Source organism: Oncorhynchus masou, chromosome 25 (genome assembly GCF_036934945.1).
Source record: "Oncorhynchus masou masou isolate Uvic2021 chromosome 25, UVic_Omas_1.1, whole genome shotgun sequence".
NCBI lineage: Eukaryota > Metazoa > Chordata > Actinopteri > Salmoniformes > Salmonidae > Oncorhynchus > Oncorhynchus masou.
This window is the reverse complement of record NC_088236.1, coordinates 23,036,537-23,063,170: the sequence shown is the minus strand read 5'-3', so window position 1 is coordinate 23,063,170 and position 26,634 is coordinate 23,036,537. Positions and strand designations below refer to the sequence as shown.

At 42.5% G+C, this 26,634-nt stretch overlaps 1 protein-coding gene across 6 annotated transcripts; it reads right to left on the bottom strand.

Annotated features, from left to right (window-relative positions):
• Positions 1–490: 490 nt before the first annotated feature.
• LOC135513922 (transport and Golgi organization 2 homolog) lies at positions 491–26,634 on the bottom strand. 6 transcript variants are annotated; one of them, XM_064936951.1, is made up of 9 exons: positions 26,574–26,634; positions 25,391–25,521; positions 20,293–20,381; positions 15,971–16,090; positions 13,998–14,115; positions 7,105–7,172; positions 5,822–5,972; positions 2,263–2,367; positions 491–1,673 (listed from the first exon to the last, which is right to left on the bottom strand). In XM_064936951.1, exons 2-9 carry the CDS (start codon positions 25,444–25,446, stop codon positions 1,553–1,555), a joined length of 828 nt encoding a protein of 275 aa, XP_064793023.1. In that variant the 5' UTR covers positions 25,447–25,521; positions 26,574–26,634; the 3' UTR covers positions 491–1,552. The 6 variants fall into 6 exon arrangements, with proteins under 6 accessions (XP_064793023.1, XP_064793022.1, XP_064793021.1 ...); XM_064936950.1 differs by lacking the exon at positions 26,574–26,634 and adding an exon at positions 25,673–26,567; XM_064936949.1 differs by lacking the exon at positions 26,574–26,634 and adding an exon at positions 26,419–26,567 and having other exon boundaries at positions 25,391–25,772.

Below are 26,634 nucleotides of genomic sequence, written 5' to 3'. Positions count from 1 at the left end.
GTATGTAACATAATAAAATATGGAAAAAGTCAAGGGGTCTGAATACTTTCCGAAGGCACTGTAAAAGCTATGAAATAGTTGCATGTGTGTTTATATTTTTGTTCAGTATATAAACATAATTGCAATGACCACAGCTTATTCAGCTACCAACCAGACACCAACATTGCTTTTTTAATGTATATATTATTATTTTGTACCTTTATTTAACTAGGCAATTCAGATAAGAACAAATTCTTATTTACAATGACAGCCAACCCCGGGCTAATTGTGTGCCACCCTATGGGACTTCCAATCACAGCCGGATGTGATGCAGCCTGGATTTGAACCAGGGACTGCAGTGACAGCTCTTGCACTGAGGTACAGTGTCTTTGACCGCTGCGCCCTCAGGAACCTGACAAGCTTTAATAAGCTTGTGATTGTCTAATAAAACTGGCTGATTAGATATTCTTGAAAGAATACTATACATTTGCAATATAGACTGAGTTTATAATACAGATGAAAAAGTACTTTATTCACAAAAGATATCAAGAAAACAGTGACATGGTAAACAGGGGTTTCTATACTTCTATGGATACCTGAGGTCAGTTACAAAAAACCACTGGGATCCTCGATGGTACACATCAACACACAAAACTTGAAACGGTCATTACAATTTGTGAGAGTAACGGACTGTTATACATAGAGAAAAAGTGGGTAAGAACCACAGAACACTGAAGGTGTGAGTGACAAAATTAATCCTTTCAGTTATTTCACAGCAAGGCAACCTGTTCTTCTATGCAGTATGTGGAACAAGGCAGAAAATATAAAAAGAAAAACACTGCTTACCATTTAGAAAAAAAACATTTCAAGTCTTTTCCTCTGTGTTTTACTTGTAACTAGCAAACCTGGGTCACAAAGTCAAAATCCAGTGCAATGATAATTATTATAGTACAAGGCAGGCTGTTAACATTTAGAAAATCAAACCTGTCATTATTTGTACAGCTTTTTATACAGATAGGTGATGGCTGCTGCTGCTTCTATGAGTGTTGCCATTTTACACTCTTGAGATAAAAACCAACTCACCTAGAAGATGGCAGTCTGAGGCACGAAGCCAGAAATTACTTTTCAACCTTTTAGTTCCCGTCTTTCTCAGCAATCGAGTGCTGAGTAAATAGATGCAATGTGAAATGTAAAAAATGTCTTTTAGTTTGTTAAATTACAAATCTTTGGTAATAAAACCACTTTTTAAGCACACAATTTAAAATATTTATGACAATAGCAAGTTCTTTGATATAATTTAAGATTAGATAACACCCATAATATATGATTTGATAAATTCCCACATTCATATGTCTAAGCCAAGCTAAAATATATTTCCCAAAGGCAATTACTTGACAAATGCAAATCAAACTCTTTCCAAACAAGTGCCATAATTTGAAGCTCTCCCACCACCATTTTAAATGGAAAAAGGACAAAATGTTCATTCCACTTCCATGTAGCCAGAACTTGCTGTGGGAGGATGGATAGGAGGAGGGATGCAGGATGGCACAGTGTAATTCCCATAAAGCCATCTTCAGTCCTTGAGTTTGAACTGGAAAGAGCTTGTGCTCCATTGGCTGATGTCACAGTTGAGCATGGTGCGCTCTGTGAAGGTCACGTTCCCTGACGAGTCTATGAGGATAATGGTATTGGTCCTGAAAAAGGCAGAAATACACAAAACATCAGATAAATAGAGGGGTGAAACAAGATTAGGGGCGTATGCATGTTAAATACGGGGAAAACGCATATTGTAATGCTGGGGAAGAGCTCCCTAATCACCTTTCATTATCACACTAGACTGGAGGCCAGGGGCATGCTGGTTATAGAGGAGATTATATGCACTAGGAGCTTATGATGTATGGTACGTAATTATTATGCAGCAACAGAGCTAAACGGACTGAAACAGAAAGGTACTAACTGGATTTGTCCAATAAGAAAATAATTTGTTGCAAAACGTCTGCCGTTTGCTAGGGTGCGCACTAATGAAGACGACCATGGATTTGTCAAATAAGAACCAATTGTTTTAATTTACCTCAGTGCCCTATGAGTATGTCCCTGCTTTTAAACCCCACAAGCACAGCCCTACCTCTGATGGCAGGCACAGCATGACAAATGGGAGAGCCAATTGGTGGGACTGGGAGCACAGAATTAAATATGAACACTAGGTTGGACATTCTGGTATTATATTGTATCTCTAGGAGTCTGGCCTAGTTAATTGGTGTCATGGACTGGGAGGACTCTGACCTTGTGCCATAATGCGGGGATCGAACACACACGGAGGACAGGACCCGCAGCATGGGGCTGCTGTAACCTTCACCCTGGCTCTCCTGAGCCGGGTCAGGAGTGTTCCTAAAGAATAACAACAGAAACCGTTCTCACTCAATCCTCCTCAGACTGTCAGAGATTTGGAACAGAAAGGGGCTGAACTTCAGAAAAGACACGGTTCTCAACTTCTCCCTCAAACCTCATGACTTAAGAGTTTTGGATTGGAACCAATTGGAAAAAAGTACAACTATTTAGCCCAACTTCAGTGTTACCAGGTGCATGGAGAAAAACAGAACAGAACGTTTCTCCTGAACTGAAAGTTTCAAAAACTACTTATATAATAGGACATACATTTCAGCACTACATAGTACACATTGTGGAACTGATAAACCTATAAGAGAGTAAGGTAGGCGTAGTCTGTGGAGAGCAAAAGTTAACTGATTAAAAGTTTTGCAATTAATTCAACATAAAAGCGCAAGATTCCAACAACAGCAGTGTACTATTTTCCTAATTGCAAATTCATGTAATGTGTGCAGAACTACAGTGGGGCAAAAAAGTATTTAGTCAGCCACCAATTGTGCCTGTAATTTTCATCATAGGTACACTTCAACTATGACAGACAAAATAAAAAATAAAAATCCAAAATACCAGCAACAGTGTGTGAAAACCTTGTGAAGACTTACAGAAAATGTTTGACCTCTGTCATTGCCAACAAAGGGTATATAACAAAGTATTGAGAAACTTTTGTTATTGACCAAATACTTATTTTCCACCATAATTTGCTAATAAATTCATTAAAAATCCTACAATGTGATTTTCTGGATTTTTTCCCCTCATTTTGTCTGTCATAGTTGAAGTGTACCTATGATGAAAATTACAGGCCTCTCATCTTTTTAAGTGGGAGAACTTGCACAATTGGTGGCTGACTAAATACTTTTTTGCCCCACTGTATTTGTTCTCTTAGTCAAGTAGTCAAGTTGATCCCCATGTAGCCATGTTGAATGTCCACCTGTGGTACTTGCAAACCAACAACGAGTAAGCATATTTATAGCCTTAATAAATATGCAGAAGTGTTACCCTCAGACACATTTACATGTCCTTGTAAGTTACTCCCAAATATCTTACGAGTGACAGTCAAAGGTTTGGACACATACTCATTCAAGGGTTTTTCTTTATTTTTACATTGTAGAATAATAGTGAAGACATCAAAACTATGAAATAACACATATGGAATCATGTAGTAACCCCCCAAAAAGTGTTAAACAAATCTAAATATATTTTATATATGTGATTCTTCAAAGTAGCCACCCTTTGCCTTCATGACAGCTTTGCACACTCTTGGCATTCTCTCAACCAGCTTCACCTGGAATGCTTTTCCAACAGTCTTGAACGAGTTGCCACATAAGCTGAGCACTTGTTGGTTGCTTTTCCTTCACACTGCGGTCCAACTCACCCCAAACCATCTTAATTGGTTTGAGGTCGGGGGATTGTGGAGGCCAGGTAATCTGATGCAGCTCTCCATCACTCTCCTTCTTGGTCAAATAGCCCTTACACAGCCTGGAGGAGTGTTTTGGGTCATTGTCCTGTTGAAAAACAAATGATAGTCCCACTAAGCACAAACCAGATGGGATGGCGTATCGCTGCAAAAAACCAGCCAAGCTGGTTGAGTGTGCCTTGAATTCTAAATAAATCACAGACAGTGTCACCAGCAAAGCACCCCCACACCATCACACCTCCTCCTCCATGCTTTACGGTGGGAACCACACATGCAGAGGTCATCTGTTCACCTTCTCTGCGTCTCACAAAGACACGGCGGTTGGAACCAAAAATCTCACATTTGGACTCATCAGACCAAAGGACAGATTTCCACCGGTCTAATGTCCATTGCTTGTGTTTCTTGGCCCAAGTCAAGTCTCTTCTTATTAGTGTCTTTTAGTAGGGGTTTCTTTGCAGCAATTTGACCATGAAGGTCTGATTCACTCTGTCTCCTCTGAACAGTTGATGTTGAGATGTGTCTGTTACTTGAACTCTATGAAGCATTTATTTGGGTTGAAATCTGAGGCTGGTAACTCTAATGAACTTATCCTCTGCATCAGAGGTAACTCTGTCTTCCTTTCCTGTGGTGGTCCTCTCGAGAGCCAGTTTCATCAGCGCTTGATGCTTTTTGCGACTGCACTAAAGAAACTTTGAAAGTTTAAAGGTTTCAAAATATCTTAAAGTATTTTCTCTTTGCTTATTTGAGCTATTATTTGAGCTATTCTAGCAATAATATGGACTTGGTCTTTTACCAAATAGGGCTATCTTCTGTATTTTTTATATATTTTTTAATTTGACCCCTTTTTCGTGGTATCCAATTGTTTAGTAGCTACTATCTTGTCTCATCTCTACAACTCCCGTACGGGCTCGGGAGAGACGAAGGTTGAAAGTCATGCATCCTCCGATACACCCAACCAAGTCGCACTGCTTCTTAACACAGTGCCATCCAACCCGGAAGCCAGCCACGCCAATGTGTCAGAGGAAACACAGTGCACCTGGCAACCTTGGTTAACGCGCACTGCGTGCAGCCCGCCACAGGAGTCTCCGGTGCGTGATGAGACAAGGATTTCCCTACCGGCCAAACCCTCCCTAACCCGGACAACGCTAGGCCAATTGTGTGTTGCCCCACGGACCTCCCGGTCGCGGGTGGTTACGACAGAGCCTGGGCGCGAACCCAGAGTCTCTGGTGGCACAGCTGGCGCTGCAGTACAGCGCCCTTAACCAATGCGCCACCCGGGAGGCATCTTCTGTATTTTTTTATTTTTTATTGAATGTTTATTTATCTAGGCAAGTCAGTTAAGAACAAATTCATATTTACAATGACGGCCTACCCCGGCCAAACCCTAACAACGCTGGTCCAATTGTGATACAGCCTGGAATCAAACCAGGGTCTGTAGTGACGCCTCTAGCACTGAGATGCAGGTGCCTTAGGCCGTTGCACTACTCGGGAGCCCAAGGTACCACCCCTACCTTGTCACAGCACAACTGATCGGCTCAAATGCATTAAGAAGGAAAGAAATTCCACAAATGAACGTTTAACAAGACACACCTGTTAATTCAAATGCATTCCAGGTGACTACCTCATGAAGCTGGTTGAGAGAATGCCAAGAGTGCGCAAAGCTGTCATCAAGGCAAAGGGTGGCTACTTTGAAGAATCTCAAATATATTTTGATTTGTTGAACACTTTTTTGGTTACGACATGATTCCAAATGTGTCATTTCATAGTTTTGACGTCTTCACTATTATTCTACAATGTAGAAAACAGTCAAAATAAAGAAAAACCCTTGAATAGATTGGACACCTAACTTTTGACTGGTACTGTAGGTATATGTTTTAATGTAGATTATGCCATGTCACATTGACTGCTTCAAAATGTAAACTGAACTGCACATTGTGCAGGTGTGTGTCTTCATGTGTAGTGTTTTGAGTGTGCATGTATTGATGAAGAATTTACTGTGTTACATTAACTGTATTATTGATAGCGAGTGTCTGGTAAACTCACAGCTCCTCGTTGTTGAGGACGTTGAGCAGGTCCTGGACCAGAACCTCACAGGGCAAGGGTTGGTTCACTACACTGGTGAACAGTCTCTTCCCATGCTGCAGCTTCCTCCATGGGGTCTCCAACAGGGAGTTACTCAAACCATAGATTCCTGCTGGAGCAGACACACAGCATTGCTAGAGAACAGAGATTCCTACAAAACGTGCATGTTATCCCCCAAAACATGCACTCACATAAATCAAATCTAGAGTTGGCTTTCTATTCCGCAACAAAGCCTCCTTCACTCACGCCGCCAAACTTACCCCAGTAAAACTGACTATCCTACCGATCCTCGACTTCGGCGATGTCATCTACAAAATAGCTTCCAACACTCTACTCAGCAAACTGGATGCAGTTTATCACAGTGCCATCCGTTTTGTTACTAAAGCACCTTATACCACCCACCACTGCGACCTGTATGCTCTAGTCGGCTGGCCCTCGCTACATATTCGTCGCCAGACCCACTGGCTCCAGGTCATCTACAAGTCCATGCTAGGTAAAGCTCCGCCTTATCTCAGTTCACTGGTCACGATGGCAACACCCACCCGTAGCACGCGCTCCAGCAGGTGTAGCTCACTGATCATCCCTAAAGCCAACACCTCATTTGGCCGCCTTTCGTTCCAGTTCTCTGCTGCCTGTGACTGGAACGAATTGCAAAAATCGCTGAAGTTGGAGACTTTTATCTCCCTCACCAACTTCAAACATCTGCTATCTGAGCAGCTAACCGATCGCTGCAGCTGTACATAGTCTATTGGTAAATAGCCCATCCATTTTTACCTACCTCATCCCCATACTGTTTTTATTTATTTACTTTTCTGCTCTTTTGCACACCAATATCTCTACCTGTACATGACCATCTGATCATTTATCACTCCAGTGTCAATCTGCAAAATTGTAATTATTCGCCTACCTCCGCATGCCTTTTGCACACAATGTATATAGGCTCTTTTTTTCTACTGTGTTATTGACTTGTTAATTGTTTACTCCATGTGTAACTCTGTGTTTTCTGTTCACACTGCTATGCTTTATCTTGGCCAGGTCGCAGTTGCAAATGAGAACCTGTTCTCAACTAGCCTACCTGGTTAAATAAAGGTGAAATAAATAAAAATACAGAGGCATAGGCTCATAGTCAAAATCCTGCATGCTTGTATGGTTCAATGATATAATAATGTTTAATTATACACACACGCACGCACGTACGCACGCACACTAATGCAAAAGCAATTCCACATGAAAGAAATGCAGACCTGGATTTAGATGGATGGGTTCAGTGTTGCCTCTGTTTCCATAGTAACACATAGTGTCTTCTTTGGCCCTGCATTGGACACCATGAGAGGAAATTACACATGCAAGTTGGTGACCGATTAAAGTTCCATTTAATTGTGAGGGTCATCCTTTATACAATTTGCTATTATTTCCTGCTCAGCTTTGCTTAGCAGCGATTAATGGAGCCACTGCATTTGTAAAGGAATTTGAAATGTCAAATAAAAACTAGACAATGGTAAATTGTAGCAATAGATGGCAATCTGATGAGCTGATTTTAAAAAATACAAAAATAAATTAAACAGTAGGCCATTGCAAATCGTCCTCCAGTCTAACTAGACCTCGAGTCTGTTTACGTCTCTCCTGCACTGGCTGAAAAAGAGATCCTACTTCTATTTGGAACGCTCTCTGACATGAAGGTCTTTTCAACTGCAGTACAGGAAAATGAATGAATCACAACCAAAACAAGTGTTGAAAGTGAATTCATTGCCTTGTCAGTTGTTTTTGACAGCCATCAGTAGCATCATGAGTCAAATGTGTAGACTGGTGCAACACTACATCAATATTTAACCTCCAGACTAGAACAAATCTAGATACCTGCTATGGCTCTGATCTGTGGAGTCAGTGGCCAGGGTCAAAAGTTAAATACATCAAAGTCTTAACTGTTTTCTGTTTCCATCCCCGAGTTGCGCTTCTTCTAAAGAGCTATATAAGAGAGAAGATTACTCTCCCGGCATGAGATTGAGACTTGTTTGATAATAACATCTATAAATAGCCACGGACAAAGGGACTGACAAAATTAAATGTCTGACATGAGGGGTTCCGCTGTCTGCTAAATGCTTATCCCTTCCAATTAATTAGAAGGTAATTTGCCTGTCCGAGCTTGTAAATTTGTTTATGCCGCAATAAGCAATTAAGCTGGGAATAGAGTAGACCTTGCTCCTTTGCAAAGGGTATCTGTTTGTGTTACCATTTCTCACCTGGTGTAAATGTCCTAGGGCAGAGGCATTTTAAAAAGGCCAGTAAGTCAGTGTGCTAGTAAAATGGCTTGTGGGAAAATGATGAAAGCCATTTTAACATTACACCATCTTCAAATCAAACAATATCAAAGTCTAGCTGATGAAAGCTAAACCAAAATGATACAAAAACTTTTGGCAATGTAACTGCTGGTAACTACAGTAATGATAGAAACCATTTTGTTACTTTGTTGCATATTATCGTCTTGTAGCTTCCTTCCATGGGTACAATATTTGCAGCTTCACTGCCTGTTGACGACTCGGTTTTGATAATCTTCTTCACAAATAACCCCTCTCTTGATATGTATATACAACAGCAAACCTACAGAGAGGTGGCCAAATGGTGCTTTGGGCTCATTGGGCTGGGGAGAGAAGGATATATTTGTGAAGATTACTCTCAGTCCCAACCCAGACAAACACTCACATACTGGTTGGACACATTGAGGTTGAAGCTCAATAGTCTCACCCAAAAGCACAATGGAAAGAAGTATTTCTGATATTCTTGCCAGAGTGTGTGGATATCAAAACCTCATCATTTCTGCTGCATGGAGATTTGAGTTGAGATGAGGAAACCATGGGAAGTGGCAGCTAGCACTGGGCAGCGTGAACAAACCAACGGGAAGAGAAAGTTCTCTGTGAAGCTTTAGAAACAGCACTTTGAAGATCAAGCAGGCCAGAATGATAATCCCCATAATGGATAGTATATGTATTTAAATTGAATGCAGTCCATTATTCTGAAGTGTTTTAAGTAGTGCCTTATTTTGCTCCTTGCTGCTGTGCCGAGCTTGCTGATGTTTTGACATTGGTTGAATGGGCATTTATAACCATCAGTGGGGTCGGGGGTGGGAGGTATCTAGGCAAGTCCAAGGGTAAACTATTTCTCTGATGCAGTTTTATGCATTTCATGATGCAAGTTGAGCCACAGGGCTAAACAGCTGACTGTTTAGCCAGCAGCTCTACTCCCAACAGAAAGACATCAGCTCTAATCCCAGCAAGACACTCATAGCAACATCTGATCTGATCGTCACGTCCTAGTTACTCTGTGAACAGCCATACCTAGTTCCTCTGTGAACAAAGAAAAGTCAGTCAACTTCAGCTGTGTTAAGGAAAGAACCGGGGTCTTTAAAACTTAATGGAATCTCCCAGGTCAACTCAAATTGCCTGTATATAATCAGAATACCATTACAACATCTTGTTAAATTAGACAAAGTAGCTGAAAGGTGAAGGGATGCAGAGCAGATGCTTTTTGAACACTGCCGATTTCCAAACATGGTCCCAAATATTTCAGAGCCAAAATTAACTTATTTTAAGGCATCTGGTTTGACACATGGGCACTGAAGAGCCATTCCATGCTCTAGATGCAGAGCTCAGCTAAGTAACTCATTTGTTTTTGCTTTAGCTGAGGATAGGATACTGCCTTTGGGCGAGACTAAGAGAATATGTATAACTGTTACTCATCAAAATTAAATGGACCATACACCACGGAAACCATACGAGAAATGCTGTTAATCTACTAATCTGATCTACTGCTGTTTTCCTTCTTAAAGGAAAAACAAAAAAACAGCCAAAAACTACACCAGTTTCAGACCACACTAACAACCCAATTTCTAAAACGTGTGGGAGAATGTATACTTTAAATGTATGCTGAATTCGGCTGGGTATTAGGAAGGCTCAGGAACGCTGGAATTGCATTGTGGGATGTCATGAGATGACAGTTAATAGTCTGACAGAGTCTTTCCTCCTGAATAAAGGGATAATCTTCTACCACCACAGTCTGGAATGAATAAATATGACGGCTGCTTAGCTGTCAGAGCTATAAAAACAAAGAGTCGCACACTCCATAAATATAACCTCACAGTTTTGGGTAAAAACAAAACACCAACGTTTCGGCATCAATGTGCCTTCTTCAGGGTCAGTGCTAACAACATTAAATTGAGGGCATTTGAGAAACAAAAAGTTGAGAGATGATACACTTGAAATATACATCTTTAGTTCCGCCAAGGCTCAGTCAGAGAGGAAACAAATGCATGCAAAGTCATCAACTGAATTGAAAGAATGCAAATCCATCGACGGAGCTATGGATTATTAATCAAGGCAATATTGTTTTTTACAAGCAACATAATTAAGGGAAGGCGTAATATAAATCATGCCAATACAGATTTGAAGTTGAGAGATTAACATTTTTATTCAGTTGGGTGATAAATATACAAGTATATGCCTTTCCTATTAGTGCATCCCCGTTCCTGTTGTATAAACATTATACAACAGGAAGAAATAGAGATGATGTTTAAAATGGCCGCCACACATCTTGTCCCACATCGCCATTCACCCCCAAATCATAAATCGTCACGTCATTGGCTAAGGATGGAGTAGACATTCACTGATTGTAATACAGGGCCTCCTCTGTGTCCAAGAGACAAGACTATCATTTCAGGAAAAGAGCAGCCAGAGACAGACAGTATTTTCTATGGGTTGTCTCTAACCAACACACATCACTGCTGTTTCACTGTGCAGAGGGGGGAAACTAATAGCTCTATAATGAGCCTTTATTAAAAAGGTCTACAAACAAATACATGACAGTCACAGCAGCTGCCATCCCTTGTCTGTTTTATTATGGTGTTGCGTACCGCGGTGTCCCATCTGTCAGCATCTATACATCTAGTTGTGAGTCTACAGGAGGCTCCATAGGCCCAGGCAGACAGAGGGATGGAGTGATTCAGACCCAGAGCATACATCATCAAATAAACACATATTTCTTGTTGCTCTCTCTCAGCTGACATCTCATTTTGGGGTGTCAGTGTAGCCTAGTGGTTAGAGCGTTGGACTAGTAAACGGAAGGTTGCAAGTTCAAATCCCCGAGCTGACAAGGTACAAAATCTGTCGTGCATGTACATTTATAGTGGCAGTGATGTCTCCTTTCGTTAAGTCTCTTACCGCAGGGGAAGCAGCCAAACATGGACAAAGTGCCTTTGGAAAGTATTCAGACCCCTTGACTTTTTCCACATTGTTACATTACAACCTTATTCTAAAATGGATTCAATAAAAAAATCCTCAGGAATCTACACACAATACGCCATAATGACAGGTTTTAGCAAATTTATTAAAAATTAAAAAACAGAAAAACCTTATATACTTAAGTATTCAGACCCTTTGCTATGAGACTTGAAATTGAGCTCAGTTGCATCCCGTTTCCATTGATCATCCTTGAGATGTTTCTACAACTTGACTGGATTCCACCTGTGGTAAATTTAATTGATTGGACATGACTTGAATAGGCACACACCGGTCTATATAAAGGTCCCACAGTTGACAGTACATGTCAGAGCAAAAACCAAGCCATGAGGTAAAAGGAATTGTCCATAGAGCTCCGAGACAGGATTGTGTCAAGGCACAGATCTGGAGAAGGGTACCAAAAAATGTCTGTAGCATTAAAGCTCCCCAAGAACACAGTGGCCTTCATCTTCATTCATTTTTAAATTGAAGAAGTTTGGAATCACCAAGAGACTCTTCCTAGAATTGTCCACCCAGCCAAACTGAGCAATCAGGGGTGAAGGGCCTTGGTCAGGGAGGTGACCAAGAACCTGATGGTCCCTCTGACAGAGCTCTAGAGTTCCTCTGTGGAGATAGGAGAAACCTTCCAGAAGGACAACCATCTCTGCAGCACTCCACCAATCAGGCCTTAGTGGTAGAGTGACCAGAGGGAAGCCACTCCTACGTAAAAGGCACATGACCACCATCTTGGAGTTTGCCAAAAGCACCTAAAGACTCTCAGACCATGCGAAACAAGATTCTCTGGTCTGATGAAACGAAGATTGAACTCTTTGGCCTGAATGCCAAGCATCACACCTGGAGGAAACCAGGCACCATCCCTACGGTGAAGCATGGTGGTGGCAACACAGGACAATGACCCTAAGGACACAGCCAAGACAACGCAGGAGTGGCTTCGGGACAAGTCTCTGATGTTTTCAGCGGCAGGGACTGTGAGACTAGTCTGGATCGAGGCAAAGATGAACAGAGCACAGAGAGAGATCATTGATGAGAACCTGCTCCAGAGCATTCAGGACCTCAGACTGGGGCAAAGGTTAACCTTCCAACAGGACAATGACCCTAAGGACACAGCCAAGACAACACACGAGTGGCTTCGGGACAAGTCTCTGAATGTCCTTGAGTGGCCCAGCCAGAGCCCGGACTTGAAAACCGATCTAACATCTCTGGAGAGACTTGAAAATAGCTGCAACGCTCCCCATTCAACCTGAGAATGGGAGAAACACCCCAAATACAGGTGTGCCAAATACCCAAGAAGACTTGAGGCTGTAATCACTGCCAAAGGTGTTTCAAAAAAGTACTGAGTAAAGGGTCTGAATAATTATGTAAATGTGTTATTTCAGTTATTTTGGGTTTAACTTTTTTTTGCTTTGTTATTATGGGGTATTGTGTATAGATTGATGAGGGGGAAAAAAACAATTGAATACATTTAGAATAAGGCTGTAATCTAACAAAATGGAGAAAGTCAAGGGGTCTGAATACTTCCCGAAAGCACCGTAACTCCTGGTCTTAATGAGGTAATTTGCATTCCTGAATAGCTTTGCTGTTACAACACCACAAAACACGACCTGCTGAGATCTACCTGCTATAATAAGCGCAATGCATTTAGAGAATGGAGAGAAGCTTTCGATGGAGAGAAAAGAAAAATATCTTAAAACAACGGAGGAGGGGGATTAAAGGGGAGAGTTGCTCTCATTCCTTGCCGTTCCTGCCCTCGGCCATGTGAGCAGGATATATGACGCAGGACCCCTTGTCTACAGGGAGAACTCTGCATCCCCCAGCAGGAAGTGGGAAAAGTTGTTCCTAATCCCCCTGACCTCCAAAATGAGACCTAGAACCCTGTTGCCATGCCAATGGCATGTCTATAAATCCCCATTCATGACAGCTGTCTTAGTTTCAGCAGGTTCCAGTTAGGTTTTTCTCTAGTCTACGACACAAGTCCATCAAATTAAATCACGCCTGTCTGCTGCAGAGAGTGAGAGAAAACAGAAAGGGAGGGGACAAAGTTTGTTAAAAGTAGCTTTGTCTGGGTTCCCTTTTCCAAAAAATCTCAGAGATTTTGACTCACCCTCATAAGTCAGGCTGGTAAAGAAAAAAATGAACATGTGTTCTCTCAGAATTCTAATGATGGTCCCTTCAGCTCAAGGTTTCTTCTGTGTGTTTTTTTTTTTTTTTTTTTTAACCTCTATTTAACTAGGCAAGTCAGTTAAGAACAAATTCTTATTTTCAATGACGGCCTAGGAACAGTGGGTTAACTGCCTGTTCAGGGGCAGAACGACAGATTTGTACCTTGTCAGCTCGGGGGTTTGAACTTGCAACCTTTCGGTTACTAGTCCAATGCTCTAACCACTAGGCTACCCTGCCGCCACTGTGTGAAGATAGGGAGATTGATAAATGTTCTGTGTGTGTGTGTGTGTGTGTGTGTGTGAGAGAGTGGGTGGCTATAGCTTATGCCTTTTATTCAGAGAGGACACATGTACAGATACTTATTATACCCAGTGTCAAATCCACTCCTAGCCCTAGACACGTCATGGAGGTTTGGAAAGGAATAGACAGGTATAAGCAGTTTAGAAATAGCTACACGTTAACGTCTGACAGGCTAGGTGGAAAATCCTCTGAGAACTATGTGCCTTGGGCTAGAGGTCGAATTGCATGTCTTGGCTATACCTTAGGAAATGAAATAATAGAGACAGCATTGTCAATCAGTCCTATAAGGAAGTGGGCATTGATTGGTATGGCCAAACCTCAGCGGAAATATGAATCAACCCATCCCATGTTCTCGAGTTTTGATCAGTCTGCACAAACCCTTGACTCACTTGAACTCAGCTGTGAGGAGGTTGAAGCCGTTGTAGAGATGTCTCTCAGATGACACCCTCTTCAGGTAGGAATAGCTGTCCTGGCTATGATCCGTCAGGAAGTTAGACACCAAGAACCCTTCAACACAAAGAATCAACATTATTCTTACTTTTCACACATTCAGAGAGGTTGCAGACCAGTAAGGCAAGCCCAGTACCACTACACATAGCAAGAGCAGACTTATCAGTAGGCTGCCTAGTTGGTTTTGTAGCAACACACAGATTTAGTCATACCATCCAAATGAATCTACACAACACTGGTTATTAAGCTAAATGTGATGCAGTTACAAGGAGGACATTTGAGGTAAAATATGTAACATAGGTCTTGGACTGGGTGACATCGGAGATCTGTTTCCATGTTATTTAGCACTGTGGTGCGGTCAGCCTAACACATCACCAGGGGCATGCTGCCTGTTCTCTATGACATCTACAGCACTCGGTGTTAAAGGAAGTCCAAGAAGATCAGTAAGGACCTCAGTCACCCGAGCCATCGACTTTACTCGGCTACTGTCTATTTACGGAGTTGGTACAGGTGCATCAGTGCCAAGACCGAGAGACAAAAAAACTGCTTCTATTACCAGGCCATCAGACAGTTTTATTAGTGTCTTAACCCTTTTCTCCCCAATTTTGTGGTATCCAATTGGTAGTTACAGTCTTGTCTCATCGCTGCAACTCCAGTATGGACTCGGGAGAGGTGAAGGTTGAGAGTCGTGCGTCCTCCGAAACACAACCCAACTAAGCCACAGCTTCTTGACACAATGCCCACTTAACTCAGAAGCCAGCTGCACCAATGTGTCGGAGGAAACACTGTGCACCTGGCGACCGTGTCAGCGTGCACTGCGCCCGGGCACCACAGGAGTCGCCGGTGAGCGATGGGACAAGGACATCCTTGCCGGCCAAACCCTCTCCCAACCCGGACGACACTGGGCCAATTGTGCGCTGCCCCATGGGTTTCCCAGTCACAGCCGGCTGCGACAGAGGCTGGACTCAAACCAAGATCTCTAGTGGCATTGCGGCTAGCCATCACTAGCCGTCTATTCGGTGATGCACACTAACTCACACACCTCATTGTCACAATGCTGCAGTCCCATGTCACAGAGACATTGAACCACTGGACACTTCCTGTATCACACTGAGTATTTAAATACTGTATTCCCAACATAGCTCATTCTAATATCTCTGCTACTGTATCTGTAATTACATAGTTACACTGTTTATACACACCGCAAATGTAATATATACTGGATTCTTGACTTAGCTCACTCCGATTATATCTACTGCTGTACATGTCTTTTTAGAATATCTTGTGTAGATACTTATAGATTGCATTTGGATTACTGATACAGTGCTATATGGGCTGTTAATTGGAGTCGCCCAGACGTTCTTGTTTTTAACTGTACTTCAAAAAAATATATATATTATTTGTGTACTTGTTTAACATTTTACTACATTGTTAGGAGCTAGTAACATAAGCATTTCACTGCACCCACTACAACATCTGCCAAACGGTGTACTCAACCAATAAACGTTTATTTGATTTGTTGTAAGGACAGGCTGCTACCGAAGAGGGGAGAACTGCACTACATCGGTTAAGTGTCAGGAAAACACCTGACATCTGGCCTTAAAGAAAATAAACAAATTAGAAAGCTGCTATTACACAGAGAGGTGTCTCTATAAGGGGGCTGAGCATCTGCAGTGAGGACAGCTGTCTACTGGAGAACACACAGACACTACTTTTCACTTATTGTGGTGCTAATGCTAGTGAATGAATCTTTAAAAAAGGCAGTTGACCATACCAGTTTCACGTTAGCGGCGGTTTTCTAGGAACAAAGCCTTTATTAGGAATGAAATATTAAAACACGACTGTCTGTTAATGATGCATGCACATATCCAACTGTTCAGTGGATATTATTTTCTTCCTGATTGGTCCTCGCCTCTTCCTTGTGCGTCTGGATTGGGCCTTCCCTCCAGGTAATTGGTCAGTGCGGCCAGCTTGCCCCTCTTGTTGATCCCCAGCCATGACCCGCCTTCCTTCCCCTCCTCCAGGTCTAGCCCTGACAACACACATCACACTCCACATCATCACATAACTCCCACATGAACCTTCTTCACATTTTAACACCTCCGTGACTGAAAATAGAACAGGTGTAACTGACTAGTGAGATTGAATGCTACAGAGCATTCGGAAAATATTCAGACTTTTCCCACATTTTGTTATGTTACAGCCTTATTCTAAAACGGATAACCGTTTTTCCCCCCTCACCAATCTACACACATTATCCCATAATGACAAAGCAAAAACAGTTTTTTTGAAATATCACATTTAAAGAAGTATTCACACCTTTTACTCAGTACTTTGTTGAAGCACCTTTGGCAGCAGATACAGCCTGGAGTCTTCTTGGGTATGACGCTACAAGCTTGGCACACGTGTATTTGGGGAGTTTCTCACATTCTTCTCTGCAGATCCTCTCAAGCTCTATCAGGTTGAATGGGGAGCAACGCTGCACAGCTATTTTCAGCTCTCTCCAGAGATGTTCGATCGTATTCAAGTCCGGGCCCTGGATGGGTCACTCAAGGACATTCAGTGACTTGTCCCAGAACCACTCCTGCGTTGTCTTGGATGTGTTCTTAGGGTTGTTGTCCTGTTGGAAGGTAAACCTTCGCCCCAGTCTGAGGCCCTGAGCAGGTTTTCGTCAAGGAGCTCTGTACTTTGCTCCATTCATCTTTCCTTGATCCTAACTAGTCTTCCAGTCCCTGCTGCTGAAAAACATCCCCACAACATGATGCTGCCACCACCATGCTTCACCGTAGGGATGGTGCCTGGTTTCCTGCAGACGTGACGCTTGGCATTCAGACCAAAGGGTTCAATCTTGGTCTCATCAGACCAGAGAATCTTGGTTTTCATGGACTGAGAGTTTTTTGGTGCCTTTTGGCAAACTCCAAGTGGGCTGTCATGTGTCTTTTACTGAGGAGTGGCTTCCCTCTGGCCACTCTACCACTAAGGCCTGATTGGTGGAGTGCTGTGAAGATGGGAGAACTTTCAAGAAGGACAACCATCTCCACAGATGAACTCTAGAGCTCTGTCAGAGTAACCATCGGGTTCTTGGTCATCATCCTGACTAAGGCCCTTTTCCCCCCCGATTGCTCAGTTTGGCCGGGCAGGGTTTGATGGTTCCAAACTTCTTCCATTCAAGAATGATGGAGACCACTGTGTTATTGGGGACCTTCAATACAGCAGAAATATTTTCATACCCTTCTCCAGATCTGTGCCTTGACACAATCCTGTCTCGGATCTCTTCGGACAATTCCTTTTACCTCATGGCTTGGTTTTTGCTCTGACATGCACTGTCAACTGTGGGACCTTATATAGACCGGTGTGTGCCTATTCAAGTCATGCCCAATCAATTGAATTTACCACAGGTAGACTCCAATCATGTTGTAGAAACATCTCAAGGATGATCAATGGAAACAGGATGCACCTGAGCGCAACTTCAAGTCTCATAGCAAAGGATCTGAATACTTTATTTCAGTTGATTTTTTTATACATTTATAAAAAATTAAATGTTTTCGCTTTGTCATTATGTAATATTATGTGTAAGTTTAATCGATTTTACCATAAGTCTGTAACTTAACAAAATGTAGAAAAAGGGATGGAAAAAGGGAATACTTTCTGAATGCACTGTGAATCAATAATGGCGATCACGTACTGCTGACAATAATGCTGCAAGACTCAAATGAAGTGATTATAGTTTGCTTATAAATCATGTATTAATTCTAGAAGAAGCAAATCAAGGACAAATGTTTCACCCTCCTCTAAGCCATCACTGATTGCTTAGTTTGACTTCTCTCCGAGTTACAAAAAAATAAATATCAGAAATATGGAGCGCCAAAAAAAACAGCATTCAAACCAGAGGTGATTTTGTACTTAATTGAATTTAAAATCAAGTTCAGGCTGAGGAGTGAGTTTCTGATAAGCAGACAGAAAGAAAGACAGACAGAGGCCTCTGCCTTGCATTCATTATCATTGGAGCCTGGCTGATCATTAGAATGTAGAGCACGGAACTCTGAAAACGCTGAATAGATTACTCATACATTCTATTTGTCTGGACGTGGATTGTGGTGATACCCTTACACAGGGAATAAGTCAATCAGTACAGCGTTAAGAGAAATATGGATTGTCTTACTACAGCCGGTGTGATTTGCTAGACTCTTGCCGTTTTGACCTTGAATTGCACTGTACAAGAACTTGAATAAACTCAGAGAGAGGCAAAGAGCCATACGACACAGGCTGTTAATCTTGACCTAAAATGTTACTTACGACTACAAATCACTTCTCTCACACTGAGATGTGTGTTTCTATGAGAGAGAAGGTAACTAAGGGAAGCATGTGCAGAGGCAGGATGATACAAAAGTATGTGGACAACCATTACAATTTGTGGATTCGGCTATTTCAGCCACACCCATTGCTGACAGGTGTATAAAACCGAGCACACAACCATGCAATCTCCATAGACAAACATTGGCAAACAATGAACTTACTGAAGAGCTCAGTGACTTTCAACGTGGCACCATCATAGGATGATACCTTTCCAACAACTCAGGTCTGCCCTGCTAGAGCTGGCCCTGTCAAATGTAAGTGCTGTTATTGTGAAATTGAAATGTCTAGGAGCAACAACGGCTCAGCCACAAAGTGGTAGGCCACACAAGCTTGCAGAACGGGACCACCGAGTGCTGAAGTGTGTAAAAATAGTCTGTCATCGGTTGCAATACTCTCTGCCGAGTTCAAAACTGCCTCTGGAAGCAACGTCAGCACAATAACTGTTTATTGGGAGCTTCATGAAATGGGTTTCCATGGCCGAGCAGCCACACACAAGCCTAAGATCACCATGTGCCATGTCAAGCATCGGCTGGAAAGATGTAAAGCTCGTTGGACTCTGGAAAACTCGTTCTCTGGAGTGATGAATCACTTTTCTCCATCTGGCAATCTGACGGACAAATCTGGTTTTAGCAGATGCTAGGAAAACATTACCTGCCACAAAGCATAGTGCCAACTGTAAAGTTTCTTGGAGAAGGAATAATGGTCTGGGGTTGTTTTTCATGGTTTGGGCTAGGCCCCTTAGTTCTAGTGAAGGGAAATCTTAGCACTTCATCATACAATGACATACTAGACGATTCTGTGCTTCCAACTTTGTGGGGAAGGCCCTTTTCTGTTTCAGCATGACAATCCCCTCTGCACAAAGCGAGGTCCATAGAGAAATGGTTTGTCGAGATCGGCGTGGAAGAACTTGACTGGCCTGCAAAGAGCCCTGATCTCAACCCCATCGAACACATTTGGGATGAATTGGAACGCAGACTGCGAGCCAGGCCTAATTGCCCAACATCAGTGCCCGACCTCACTAATGCTTGTGGCTGAATGGAAGCAAGTCCCCGCAGCAATGTTCCAACATCTAGTGGAAAGCCGACACAGAAGAGTGGAGGCTGTTATAGAAGCAAAGGGGACCAACTCCATATTATTGCCCATGATTTCAGAATTAGACGTTCGACGAGCAGGTGTCCACATTACACTACACATGTAGTGCAAGTCTACACTTCCACATGATCAATATGGGTCCACTGAGACAGCCAGGGAACAGAGGAGAGGTTCTCTGCTATAGAGAAACCCAGCCATGGCCTGACGCCCCTGGGGATAGGTTGAAAGGGAGCTGGAGTAATCCCAGACTTTACTCCTCCCAACTGCCCACTGCACTGAGGCTAGGAAACACTGTCACCACCGATAAATCTACGATAATAGATCATTTCAATAAGCATTTTTCTACGGCTGGCCAAGCTTTTCACCTGCCTACCCCAACAAACAGCTCAGCACCTCCTGCAGTAACTTGCCCAACCGCTTCTCCTTCACTCAAATCCAGACAGTTGATGTTCTGAAAGAGCTGCAAAATCTGGATAACTAATATCAGCTGTGCAAGACAATCTGGAACCTCTCTTTCTGAAATTATCCACCAAAATGTTGCAACCCCTATTACTAGCCTGTTCAAACTCTCTTCCGTATCATCTGAGATCCACAAAGATAGCTGCTGAGGTCATCCCCCTCTTCAAAGGGGGAGACACTCTAGACCCAAACTGTTATAGACCTATATCCATCCTGCCCTGCCTTACTAAAAGAGAGAGAGAAAAGGGGAAACAGAGGGGTCCTCTCCAGAACGATATCTGTCACCAATGTTTTTCTGTCACGGCAACATCAAGTGCAGATACTTACCGCTGAGGATTTCGCTGTTGCTCACCCAAAAGTCTGCAGCTTTGGTTGGCCTGTTGTAAAACTCATCTCTGTTTGCAGCCAAAATTAGCCTGAGGTGAAAAGAGAAAGAAAGAGTTACGAGGGAGACCATGGTAGACCACTTAAGGTAATGTTCTTTAATACAATAACCTTGTGGTGTTATCCATCTTGATATATTGATATTCTCCAGGTCTCATGTCCTTAATCGAAGAGACTGAGCCCTGGGACTGTGTGTCTTGTGGCCCTAATGACACCCATATTTCCTATATAGTGCACTACTTTTGACCAAGGCCCATATAAAAGCCCATATAAGGCCCATATAAAAGTGATGCATTATGAAGGGAATAGGGTTCCATTTGGGAAGCAGCCTGTGTGCTCTTTTGCCAGGCTGCATTCTGCACACGAGTGAATAAGTGTGAGAGAAATGCCGTGCCGTGCCGTGTAGCAGACCTAACTGAGCTCCTGACTGAGGTTGCATGTTTCCTGATTGTCTGGGTGTGCACTATTCCCCCCCCTTAGGACACAGTAAAGTTCCGCACCCCAGTTCCCCATCAGCTGCAGCAGCAGAAGAAAGCTGCTGTGCTGTCACTATCCAACACCATGGATGCGTCCCAAATGGAACCTTATTCCCTACATAGTGCACTACTTTAGACCAGGGCACATAAGACTATGGTCAGAAGTAGTGCATTACATAGGGAATATAGTGTCATTTGGGATGCAGGCCATACCTCTCCATCTACCTCGATTACCTTACCGCAATAACATTACAACCCCTGCTGACTTTCTTCACCCACCTTGGACTGCTGCAGTGTACATGGATCACTAAGAGATGGGATTTTCCAGGCCCCACACCACTGCAAACGTCACATCAAATCCATAATGCATCAGCGACAAAAAGTCTCTACCTTCAGAGGTCTAAAAGGACCATGTGAGCAAGAGGCTGAGGCTACGGCCAGCGGGATGAGGCTAAGGCCAGCGGGAGATGCTGTATTAGATTGATCCAGTGCAGTGGATGGCTGGATACAGAATAAGGGCTCGAACACACCAATAGCCTTTGCCTGCCAAGGGTACTTACGAACCAAGTGAAAACATGTAGAATTGCACAAAAATGTCAGCAGTCAACAGTGCACTGAACAATCGGTAGACGAACGTGAGATCCATATTTGGTGTGCTGTGTGTGACCCTTAAAAGTATCTGGCAGTAGAGACTAGGTCCAGAGACTGGACCAACAGTAGCTCATTAAGAGCATGAATTGGCGTATAGCCTTGAATTGATTCCCGATGCCAGTGACATCAGCTGTATTAATCCCCTGGCTATGCTGCAGTCTCCCTGTTTCTGTCGAGGTGGTGGAACCTGCCAGCAAGCCTTCAACCAGAACATCTCCAGTAGAGAGAAAGATACGAAAGATTGGGGGGGGGGGGTGTCACACAGCACACATAGGAGAAAGGAATATAAACAATCCAAAACGTGAAATTAAATAACCTAGTGCAGTCGAGTGCTTTAAGTGAAACCTAGGCCTATGTTGAGCTAGCACAACTACAACTCACTGGCATTTTCAGTAGTTATCCAATTACAAATGGGACTTAATGTGCCACTCACCACACTAACAGACTTAATCACTGTTGTTGCTAATGCTGCATTTGACATTCATTTTTGGTGACTTTTTACTACCACTGCACAACTGTCACTTATTTAGCAAGGCAACAGTGCATGACTTAGTGACTTCACATTACTGTTCAGCTATTGTCCCATGAATCACCCGCTAGCCTTGTACACACACACACACACACACACACACACACACACACACACACACGATTGTGGGGTTTTTCCCTCCCCTTTTTGCTGCCCTATATTAGTGTGCTGAGGCAGCAGAAGCTGCCATAGATGTGGATTTGGGCGAGAAGTGGAATTGCACAGTGGGACCTGTGGGCCCTTTGTGAGTGATTTGAGTTTGTACGCACTCTTGAACTAAAGGGTAACTACACACAACAACAAAAATCTAAATTACTTAGATTTTTCCCAGACCTCAAAAGTGATCTCCTTATGTGGTTTAAGCATAGTTGTGAACAACAAAATTGGATGTTCTATTAAAAAGTGTGAATAAGAGCGAAAACATGAAACATTTTGACAAAAAAAATGTCCATGCTGTGATATTGTTTTGGTTTACAGTAGTGACACTAAACCTGGTATCAAAGTAAACATTCTGTAGTTTGTAGAAGTAGCTTATATTGAATGTTGCCGGGGCCGTTAAAAACTGTAGGTCATTTCTATCCACACGAACTTCTTGTGCTGGCTCTACGAGACATGTGGGCTCAATTTGTACATACAAAATGTGTGGGCCTATAATATAACATATAGTTGTAACCGTATGTAACCTGAGATAGGCCTAACAGCAATATTCAGTTGCACAAACAGTCAGGTAAAATGGTCAACCTAGAATATTCCATGTAGTCTACAATTTATAATTGCATCCTCTGTTCAAAATTCTGCTGGTACACACTGTTCCCAGATAATGATATGCATTATTGACTGTATGTTTGTTTTTTCCATGTGTAACTCTGTGTTGTTGTTTGTGTCACACTGCTTTGCTTTATCTTGGCCAGGTCACAGTTGTAAATGAGAACTTGTTCTCAACTGGCCTACCTGGTTAAATAACTGTGCAATAAAAAATAAATAAAACATTTGGTGCATCGCCATTACTCATCATCGCTCATTATCAATTAGACACACAGAACACGCATGTTTGTTTTTTCACCCACGTCCCTTTTCGAAGCCAACTACCTGAGAAGTATTGGTTGTCATGCCGGTGTCACAGGTCAAATGATGAGGATTAAATAGTTCCACTGAGAGAAATGTATTCGTGGTGCACAGTTACAGAAGAGAGATTAGGCCACTGAACTATGATGACCTCCGCAATAATTGTATCTTGCCAGCGGTTACCAATCCCATTAACCTTGTTCAGAGGCAGGTGGATTTCTTAAAGAACAAATAAAGCAAATTGACCTAATTGTGTCAAACTCTGTACATCAAAGACTCATGATGCAAAAGCTGGTTGCAGTGACACTTGTTCCCCAAGAGTCGATGACACTGGCCCGGAAACAAAGCAAACACTAATGATTTTACATAGGAGAGATAGCAGAGCATCCATGCTTTATTGGAGACTGTGGGAATCACTAGGAGAGAAACAAGACAATTAACAGGGCCCAGCTATGCGGAGAGTGCGCCATTTTAGAGAATTCTATAATTTGTCACTTATTCCTTACAAAATAAATACTATGTTTGAGACAAGATCACTGGGAAGGCTAATATTTTGACAAGATACATTCCATTCATTCTGTATTGCAAAGGAAAGTACTAATAATTTGACGGTGAGGCAATAAATGGGCATTCAGAACACAACATCGTTGGCAGGCAGGGATGTTGGCGGAATTGGGTGTATGGTGAAAAACCACTTACACAAGAGATTAACTTAACATTCTTGCAGTTATTTTGCCATTCCGCTCACTGATAATGTAGGCCTACATGCATTAAATTCAACCACAGTGAGGATGCTCGCTAGGCCTACAGGTTACACATATCCCATGGGTCCAGAGTGAGTCATTGCCCACACACATCCACTGATCGCCTTAGGCTAGTGTAATCTCCCAGAGGCAAAGGCAGAGATAGATCCTGGCCAGGTAGAGAGAGAGAGCTCCACAGAGCCCAGGGGATTATTACAAGCAGGGCTTTAAATTGCATTGACTGCTCCTCTACCACTGGCGTCTGCCCACAAAGGACCTTCACTGAGAGAAACCAGCAGTGACTGTAGGAAAGGTTAGTGGATGGTACATGGTGTTTCACTGTGCTTTGTTTGGGAGGCTTTGAATTAGCCTGGAACCAAACTCAAATGTTCAGTTTCATTGAAATCGGTAAGTGAAACGGAGCAATTCAGTTTGAATACTGCCTAGCTTTCCATACTTCCAGTGAGAGACAGCACCACAGGTTACCTCAGGTTCTTATCACTGCTTTGGGTGCTTAATTAGATTAGAGTTGCTACACTTCAGCACTAGCCTAACGCATCTTTGAAGGACAAAGGGAATTTTTTATTCACAATTATACTGAACAAAAATGTAAAACACAACAAGTTAGAGTTCATATGAGGAAATCAGTCAATTGAAACAAATTAATTGTGCCCTAATGTTTGGAATTCACATGACTGGGAATTTTGATATGCATCTGTTGGTCACAGATAACAAAACCCTTTTTTTATATAAAAAAAAAAAAAATGGGTCTCATCACTGTATTTCTGTGCATTTAAATTCCCATCAATAAAATGTAATTGTGTTCGTTGTCCATAGCTTGTGCCTACCCATACCATAACCCCACCATGGGGCACTCTGTTGACATCAGCAAACCGTTCGCCCACACAATGCCATACATGTGATCTGCGGTTTTGAGGCCGATTGTACTGCCAAATTCTCTCGAACAACGTTGGAGGTGACTTAGAGAAATTAACATTATCTGGCAACAGCTCTGTTGGACATTCCTGCAGACAGCATGCCAATTGCACTCTCCCTCAAAACTTGAGAAATCTGTGGCATTGTGTTGTGTGACAAAACTGCACATTTTAGAGTGGTCTTTTATTGTCCCCAGCACAAGGTGCACATGTGTAATAATTATGCTGTTTTATCAGCTTCTTGATATGCCACACTTGTCAGGTGGATGGATTATCTTGGCAAAGGAGAAATGCTCACTAACAGGAATGTAAACACATTTGTGCAATTTGAGAGAAATAAGCTTTTTGGGTGTAAGAAAATTCTGGGAAGCTTTATTTTAGTTCATGAAACATGGGACCAACACTTTACATGTTAAGTTTATATTTTTGTTCAGTATGTATCAGAAGATGAGAAGAATGTCCCCTGCGTCAAACTCAATGATGCTTTGATTCCTTTAAGATTCAGATTTGCTCATCTGGAAGTGTGCATCTTTTTAAACCATCATCTGAATATAGGCCTCCAGTTGACATAAAATGAGAGCTGTCCAGACTAGTCTATATGAAAAGTGTGGTAAAGGTACACAGAGGGAGGAGAGGCCTTACCTGTAGGCATTTTTGGATGCAGGTCGAGGGTCAAACTTGAAGATGATGATACACATGGGGGTGTTAGTGGTTGGGGACGCTCTCTCACACTGGGAACAGTAACTTTCAATGCTTGGACATGTTGGCAAGGGCTAGAATAAATGATAGTCAAGTGAGTAAAGGAGAAGGGTGGTCTTGACTACCCTACACTATAGCATGGCCTAGGTTCAATTTACAAAGGAGACAAACCACAAAAATCCTACAGGACTGTACAGATAGCCACAGCTGTACCAAGCCCCTTACCTTATCCAAGTGGTAGCCTTATCTGGATTGAAATACCTACTCAATACAGGACAGCAATACCGTTGACAAACCCTTGTGTGTCCTCACACCTTACTGTAGCCTGATAGAGAAGTGGTTAGGTTAGGCTAAATGATTAGGGGGAAAAAAATGTGAGCCATCAGCTGATTCTTAAATGACATTACAAAATAGGTCAGTACCTGGTGACCACATAACTAAAGTGTGCAGGCGTTTGTTCCAAACCAGCACTACAACAACACATCTGATTCAACTAATAAAAGGGTATTTTTTATGAAGTGACATAGAGGAGCAGAGCAGACAGCTTGTTGGTGAGTTCTCCTTTCTAGTTTCTAGCCCCCTTTAACAGCTACCAGCAAACAACATTCGTTACAATTATTAGAGATCTAACGTTAGTTAGCTAGCTATAGCAATGGTGAACAAAAATAAGATGTATGATAACCAGGACAACAAAATGCATATTATAGCCAGCTAGCTAGCTTTATAGTCAGCAACTTTGAACGAGCATAGATTGCAGTTACTTAGCAAACTATCACGTTAGCTAGCTAGATGCAGCAGTCTTGCGCTAGCTAGCTAACCTTAGCTAGATGTCACACGAACAACGACAAAACAGGCAAGTGACAACACTTTGCTACCGGTCTGTTTTGTGACACATTACAAAATAAGTAAGAATATTTTATCATTCGTCTGCCTGGCTACCTAGCTAACATTGCATTGAGAAAAGTACTCACTATTCCACTTGCTGCTTAAGATCTATTCATTCGGTTGACTACCATTACAACAAAACAAACCCTTCGTAGTAGTGTGTGCATTTGATTTATCTTGCGGGAAGGCTAGACCGTGACTTTCAGGTCAATTTCATTACACGAATGTGAACTGCCCTCACCCCGTTGATGGTTCCAGAATATCCCAGGCGTAAATCGCGTGCACCCTAACAAAACATAGAC

What these genes read in the sequence shown, in the direction of transcription:
- LOC135513922 (XM_064936951.1), bottom strand. Translation starts at nt 25,446, where the DNA reads ATGTGTATCATCATCTTCAAGTTTGACCCTCGACCTGCATCCAAAAAT. An exon ending in ACCCATCCATCTAAATCCAG is followed by an intron (nt 5,973 to 7,104) that starts GTCTGCATTTCT and finishes TGTCTGCTCCAG; the next exon opens with CAGGAATCTATGGTTTGAGT. An exon ending in TCCCCGCATTATGGCACAAG is followed by an intron (nt 1,674 to 2,262) that starts GTCAGAGTCCTC and finishes TGCCTTTTTCAG; the next exon opens with GACCAATACCATTATCCTCA.